The sequence below is a fragment of the Rhinolophus sinicus genome, linkage group LG02 (assembly GCF_036562045.2).
Source record: "Rhinolophus sinicus isolate RSC01 linkage group LG02, ASM3656204v1, whole genome shotgun sequence".
NCBI classification, from domain to species: domain Eukaryota; kingdom Metazoa; phylum Chordata; class Mammalia; order Chiroptera; family Rhinolophidae; genus Rhinolophus; species Rhinolophus sinicus.
In genome coordinates, this window is record NC_133752.1 from 153,861,016 (window position 1) to 153,869,178 (window position 8,163).

The window sequence follows — 8,163 nt, forward strand, 5'->3', positions numbered from 1 at the left end:
TAAAACTAAGTTAAAAAATCTGGAAGTCTTAACAACAACAAGAAAGCAAAGATGTCAAATTTTTCCCAGCACAACACAACTCTGTTTTTCAAAGTGAGCATTTCCATTTAAAAACAATTTTCAATAGAGCAATTTAATTCAGATTCACTCAGTGCAAATTCTTACTAGAGTGGCTTGATGTAACAGGACAAACAAATATAAAATGCTTTAAGCTTTGAGATACTATTATTTATTTCAAACCACAATTTCTAGCTTGTGCAATCATAGTTAATGTTGTTTTTTGAAAGTGCATTAGCAAATTTGAAAGTTACTATACTAATAAAAGTTATTATAATGTATGTGCAATGTTGTTTTAATATACATTTAGTATGAGTACATTTAACAGTTCATATCTAGACACTTCAGCATTAATGACCAACAGGGAAATACTTTCTGACATTTAATTGCCAGAGTTGAGTCCCCTTATACTCTTAATCTAATTGTTTTGAGCAGTGACAACAAAAATATATACCACATAATGGGATGAAAAACACACCAAATATGGCTCAGACAGATACTTTCAATAAGAAAAATGCATTAAGTAATAGGCAGAAAAACATTAGAGTGTTTTCTGGGGTAAAGAGCATAATAAGCTTGTCAATCACTGCCTTATATACAACTACTAGAATTTCATTTGGTTCGTGGAAGGAATGTATTCCAGAAAGAGTACTTTGGCATTAAATTCACTTTTTGTCAGGTAAGTGCTAATTATCAGAAGTTGCTATTTGATTCTGTTTTCCTATCCCCTTCTTGTTAAATGTGAATTGTTATAATCTACTCAATTTTGCCAAATTTATCTCCAATACTCATTTTTATTATGTTTATGTTTATATTTGTATTATTTAAAAATTAAAATTTATGCAAAACAGGCTCCAGATAATGAATTGGAGGTAAGTAGTCTTCTAATTTGGTGTTTTCAGAGCACCATTTTTACTTACCTCCCCATATTACCCCTCTCTGGTTTATTCACTACAGTCAATAAATACAAATTGTGTGGGGTATTGTGCTAGTACCAAGGGTATAATGATAAGCAAAAACAGTCACAATCATTCCTGGAAATTATTGCCTAGCGTCTTTTTGTCTAGAGCTGTGCTGTTCAATACAGTGGTCAGTAGCCACATGTGGCTATTTAATTAAAATTAAATTAAATTAAAATTAAATTTCTCAGTCAACTAGGCTCACTTCAGCTACTCAGTAGCCTCACGTGTGGCTAGTGGCTATCCTATTAGATAGCACATACAGAGAACCTTTCTATCAACACAGAATTTTCTACTGGACAAAGCAGGACTTTAAGTAAAGAATTCAGCATCTGGAATCAGAGTAAGCACTCAAAATACATTGGCTGTTATTGTTGACGTTGGAGTAATAGACATTAGTGAAGTCATGAAACAAATAAAGACAACATTATAAACTGTGATGGATGCTCGAAGGAAAGGCGCCCTGTAGCCAAGAGGCTGCACGACATGTGAACCAGTTACTTCCTGAGGAAATGACATTGGAGAGAATATCTGAAGAATTCAAAGTTGGCTGGGTGGAATAGGGTAAAAATTTCCCTTGCCTTTTTAAAGATGTATTTAAATTTAATTTGCTTAAGTTAAAAAAAAAATATTTCCTCCACTCAGAAGTTAAACTCTTGAGTCAAAAGTGAATTCTAAGGTTGTCTTTCCTAAATCTAAGAGGACACACCCTCATGCTGGGTCAGAGTGCTATCAGACTATTAGGCTTTGAGCTCTAAATAAGAGAGGGATCTATCCAGTTGAGAAATAACAAGGGAGGAGGGACTAGAGGGTCATTTTTTTTCGTAAATAAACATTGAGCAAGACACTTTGGAAACTGGAAACCAGGGGGCAACTTTTAACTCCTGGGGAGACTCTAGATGTAATATTGAAATAATTGAAGTATAGAAAAAGATAGTTTTATAAGGATGAAGCTACTAACTTCCTAAATGTTGCCTTCATCTATCAGAAACAGCAAACTTAAAATTTTGAAAGTAGACCTCTGTACCAATATTAGAACAGATAACTAGATCTATCTATGGAAACAAATATCCCATAAATGGGCAACATTATATTGAAGACTTTAATAGATGATCAGGAGAGCTTTGAAGTTCAATGCAGGAAAAAAGGAGTATTCTACAAATATTTGAATGGATGGACAGCAATGTGAGGGAAGTGATTTTATATGCTATTATGTATCAAAACAAATCCCACATGGAAAAAATATTGAATATTAAGCAGAGCCTGTTTTAAAATTTCATATAACTGTAATCACACAGTAGGTACTCTTATGTCTTCTGTAACTGACCATTTTATCATTATGTAATGTCCCTTCTTATCTCTAGCAAGACTACTAGGCTTGGAGTCAATTTTGTCTGCTATTCATTTAGCCACATAGCATATTGTTTTGATCCACACACTTTCAAACTATCTATGGTTTTATACTTAAGTGCATTTTTTATAGATAATGTATAATTAGTTCTTACCTTTTAATCCAGTGTGACAATCTCATTTTTTGATTGATGTATTTCGTTTGTTTACATTTAATGTGATTTTCGACATTGATGGATTTAGGGCTACCATTTTGCCATTTGTTTCTATTTGTCCCATCTATTTTTATATTCCTATTCATGCATTTCTCCCTTCTATTTGTTTATTTACATTTTTACATTATTCAATTTTAATTGTTCTTTTGGATTTTTAACTATAACTCTTTTATTATTTTAGTTGCTGGCCTAGAAATACAATATATTACTATTACTTTATTACAATATAATAAGATTTAATATTATTCTACTTCATATAAAATGTAATACTTTGGAATAATTGTATCCCCTTAGGCTTATAATTATTTTACATTGTAAACCCTAAAATTTCATCTTATTATTTTTGCTTTAAATAGTCAAACATCTTTTAAGGAAATTAAGGGAAGAAAAAAATGCTATACTTTATATTTATCCACATATTTACCATTTCTGTTGCTTTTGATTTCTTCTTACATTTATGAGTCTCCATCTGATGCCATTTTCCTTTAGCTTGAATAACTTTCTTTAGCATTTTCCACGTTGCAGATCTACTGGTAATAAATCCTCCCAACTTACATTTATCTGAAAATGTCTTTATTTTTGAAAGATATTTTTACTAAATTCAGAATTCAGGATTGACAGATTTGTTCCCAGCAATTTAAAGGTGATACTCTATTGTTTTCTAGTCTCCATTTTTTCTTATAAGGATTCAGCTACCTATATTTTTGTTCTCAGTCTGCAATATGTTTGTTTTTTTAGCCTGTGTCTCCTTTCACTCTCTCTCTGTCCTTGGATTTTAGAAGTTGACTATGATGCATTTAGGTGTGATTTTTTTTTTCTTTTGGTCTTAATTCTCTTTGGTGTTTTCTGAGTTTATCAATACCTAAATGGATGTTCTTTCTCCAAATTTTTAGAAAAATCAGGCCATTGTTACTTCAGATATTTTGTCTGCCACATTTTCTCCTTTCTAGTCTTCTGGGACTCCAATTATACATATGTAATGTGGTTTAATATTATCCTGAAGGTCACTGAGGCTCTGTTTTTATTTCAATATTTTTTCTTTGTTTTAAGTATAATTTCTTTTGTTTGGTCTTCAAATTTCTGACTGTTTCTTCTGTCATCTCTAATCTGTTAAACCCATCCCATGCATTTTTCACTTCAGATATTGCCCTTTTCAGTTCTAAAATTTCCACTTAATTCTATGTATAGTTTCATTTCTCTGCTGAAGTTTACCATCATATTTTTAAAATTAAAGTTTATTGGGGTGACAGTTGTTAGTAAAGTTACATAGGTTTCAAGTGTACAATTCAGTAATACCGCGTTGCCCTGAAAATAAGACCTAGCTGGACCATCAGCTCTACTGCGTCTTTTGGAGGAAAAATTAATATAAGACCCGGTCTTAATATAATATAAGACCGGATATAATATAATATAATATAATATAATATAATATAATATAATATAATATAATATAATATAATATGTGTCTTACATTAATCATTGCTTTAAACACTGGTTTTAAACACTGCTACACAGTAAGCAGCACCTGAAATTTTTGCTCAGATATTTCAACCCTTAAACTGTGACTCTGTCTATTTAGAGTCTTCTCTGCTATTCAAAACCCAGTCAAAGATTTGATAGACATTTATATGCTGACTCACTTCCTCCTATCTAGATATTTCCTCCTGAATTTCCATCTACTCCAACATCCCTAGAAGTTGTTTTGTAACATCTAGGACCTATCAGATTATGGCTTTCTGCTTGAGTTGTACTTACCCTAAGCAGCACAGTCTAGGGAGTACCCTAAGGGGAAATGCCAAGTAAAAATGAATATCACAAGTACATTTCTTACAAAAACTGAAACCCCTCCAGTGTCACTTTCCATTGCTTCAAATAGTTATTTTTATTTTTTGTCCAGACTTTGTAGTTATCTGTAGCTGGGTTAGTCTCTTATAAACAACTATGCCATTACTGAAACCAGAACCCCAATGGGATGTTTTATTAGTATCTTTAATATCTTTCATGTATGAACTATGTTTCCCTAATTGAGAGGCTTCCAATGATATGGTTTACACAGCGTTTATCTTGTTATAGTAGAACATATTGATATGGAATAAGAAAAACATTCCTGGAAGATTTTGGGAAATATACAGTCCTTTCCTAAAAAATGCTCCTTGGAACCATACTAGTGATTTCTCCCCCATAGGATTCTAATGCTACTTTCACATACTCGATGGCAAAAGGCTCCAGAAATTCCTTAACTCTCTGCTCAACAGTCATACAATTTGAGGAACTGATACTCTCAGGAACTGGTACACCCCTCATTTCATTGGGTTAATGGATTGGGAAAGATCATGTAATCAGATTATGGTTAAAAAAAAAAATATCTTCCTCTAAGCATGATGACAAAGCTTTAAAATGCCACTAGAGATCAAAAGGATGTTTGAGACTCTCTCTTGCTGTCAGAGTAAGAACACTGCTTAATAATAATTTATAAAGAAAGAGGATTAGGATGGATATAGATTGTATTTTTCCTTATTTGGTATGCTTCAACAAAGCCTAAAGTATCAAAATCTTTTCTTTTTTAAGTTTTATCTTATAGGAACAGACACTTTTGATTTTATTATATTAAAGTATAATACATTTTTAATGCTCTGAAGTCAATTTTCTGAGAAAATATTGAATAGAGGATGAATTTTAGAGTCAGACTAACCTGAATTTTTGTTCCAGTTATACCATTTGTTAGCTGTACAATTTTGGATATGATATTTAAGCTTTCAAATCTTTGGTTTTTGAATCTAAGGAAGTGTGACTGTTAATAGTGAACCTACTGGGAATGCTGTGAGGTTGAAATTAGATAACGTATTTTGAGTGCCTGGTAACATGTCGTAAGAGTACGCACTCGGGAAATAGAAGGGTATTATCCTTTTATGATTGTAGTAATAATATCATCATTATTATTTGTAAGCTAGTTGAAGAAAGTAAGTGTACAAGGAATCAAAAGAATAAGATACGAAGTTTTTTTTCTTTTTGTAATACACTATATTATTTTTTAATTAAAGTTTATTGGGGTGACAATGGTTAGTAAAGTTACATAGGTTTCAAGTGTACAATTCTGTAATGTATCATTTATATGTCACATTGTGTGTTCACCATATGGAGTCACAAAATACTATATTATTTATTATTTTGTTATAAAAACTAATTATGCATAGCTGGCCCTTCCCTGCCTATTTTTCCTACTTCATCTCTACACTGTTTTCTTCACTAGTTTAAAATTCTTATCCAGACCTTTTTCAGTTTCTTAACTACACAGAACTCATTTAACTTCAAAGCCTTACTCATACTATTCCCCGTGGTTCTGGTCTACCTTTTCATACAGCTGTCTTGAGGTCTGGCTTAAATATCGCTTCTACAGAGAACTCTCCCCTCACCACCCAATCTAAGCAGCCCATCTTTTATCATTCTCATGACACCACCTAGTTTCTTTCCTTTCTAGTACTGGTAACAATTTTTGATTGCATGTTTGCTTGGTATTTATTAGTTTTATACCCCTAGAAAAACTATAAGCCCTGCTCTATGAGGGTAGTAACCGTGTCTGCTTTATTCATCAATATACTCATATCTAGGACTCAATATACTCAATGCATATTTTGTGAATACATAAATAAAAGAACAAATATGATGTAAGAGAATGCCATGGGGTAAATAAAGCTAGCCTACAATTTGCCACAAATAACTGGACATAATTAGTTCTACCACATGAGAGACATGAAAAGTGATGGGGCCAATTGATCGAACTTCCAAGGATGCAGAAATAACAAACAAACCATGTTTGTGTGTACCAGCCAATCAGTGTGAGTATTTACTAATGGCTTAAAAATTCATACAATGCTTTTCTTTCCCCCCTTTTTTTTCCTAGAATGGCCACATCTGTTGCTCAGTGGATCCACAGTGCCTTCAGGAGCTGTGAAGTTAATTGTCTCACAGGAGATTTCTGTTCAAAGAATGTTCTTTCATTAAAAAGACCAAAAAAAAAAAAAAGATAATAATAAAAAAAAAGTTAAAACTTAAAGTGGATGATTTGTAGGCAGCTAAGTGCAGCTTTGTTAATAGCTGAGTGGACTTTGAATAATGACATTTGTGGAGCTTGAGAAAATCACAAAAGTAAAATTATTGGGGCAAAACTAGATCAGAATCCTGCCTCTACTGTGTCTGATATCACCGTGTAGAAGAATGGGTGTGGAATATACACCATGACGTCATGAGCCCTGGATATAAAGCCCGAACCCATCAGAGCTTTGAAAGCCTCAAGTTTCACTGGTGCAGAAAATTTTTCTCTAGATCAGAATCTTCACGAAGCAGTTAGGTTCCTCACTGCAAAAAAAATCTAATGTAAGGCAGTGAATTAATTATATTTTCAGAAGCAAAAAAGCTAGAACGTGTTATGTACAGTATACACTCTAAAAGGAAATCTGACACAAGTTCTTGTAATGATAAAAAATAATGCACAGGCATGGTTACTTAATATTTTCTAACAGGAAAAGTCCTTCCTATTTCCTTGTTTTACTGCACTTAATTATTATTTGGTTGAATTTGTTAAGTATAAGCTTGTTCTTGTGCAAAATTAAATAAATATTTCTCTTACCTTATCACACGTCTGAGTGTCGTTTAGTGTGTTCCTTTTTTCCCCACAGATGCTTTAACATACAAATTGCTTTCTAGTTCTGCTGAATAGAAAAACCTTCCACCACGTTATTTTCAAATTGAAAGGAGATTTTCACTAAGCTATATGCCTACATGGGGGATGTGATGGATTCCTTCATCTGCCTCTCTAGGTCCTCTCAATCACCTTTTCTACCCTGCTCTGTATCCTGGGGGCTGACCTATATAAACCTTATTTATGAGTTCGTTTGTCCTCTGGATTCTGGCTTGGTTTGACCAGTGGAGATCACTGGCAAGATATCAGAAGGAGATACAGTTTGGATATTTATTCTGCAGATTCCCTTCTGCCAGGTCACTACCATTATTTGTGTCACCTTACTGAAAGCTACCTCTCCTGACAGGGGGCCCTCTCTGTTCAGCTACCCTCTCCAGGTTCTGATAATTTCTTCTATTTGCTTCTTCAGGCTTAAGGATAGTTACAACTCTGGCTGTTTTGTCCTCGGGAGATACCTGCTCTATTTCTTGCTGGTTTCCTTATTTTCTGTCATATCTTTATATATGGCCCCTTTGTTAAATTCTCATTAATTAGCCAGCTTGAGTGTGACATCTGTTTCCTGCCAGGATTCTAACTGATACACAACAGGCGGGGAATATGTGAGGGTTGGGAATGTCTTCAAGAATTGGTCCTTCATATTGCAATATAAAAATATGAAGAATCCCAATGTTAGAAGAAGTTATGATGTTACATGTTACATTTTTGATGCACTGGAATCTCAGGAGGAAAAGGTAAACTGGCTGATGCCCAATAGAGGTGGTTAATCCAATGTTGCCCTATTTGTATGTTTTGCATTAGGGTGAAAGGAAGTACAAATATTATCTAATTAAATTTTAGTTACATAGAGACTTTTTTCTTTAAAGAAAAAAAAATGGAAATAGGA

General features: G+C 33.2%; 1 protein-coding gene across 3 annotated transcripts in view; it reads left to right on the top strand.

Annotated features, from left to right (window-relative positions):
- NELL2 (neural EGFL like 2) overlaps positions 1-7,212 on the top strand; it is a 316,189-nt gene extending 308,977 nt beyond the window's left edge. For all 3 annotated transcript variants that reach the window (XM_019748417.2, XM_074325809.1, XM_019748418.2), the window contains exon 21: positions 6,483-7,212. In XM_019748417.2, coding sequence (XP_019603976.2) covers positions 6,483-6,533 — 51 coding nt within the window. In that variant the 3' untranslated portion in view covers positions 6,534-7,212. The remainder of the gene's footprint in view (positions 1-6,482) is intronic.
- Positions 7,213-8,163: the final 951 nt, after the last annotated feature.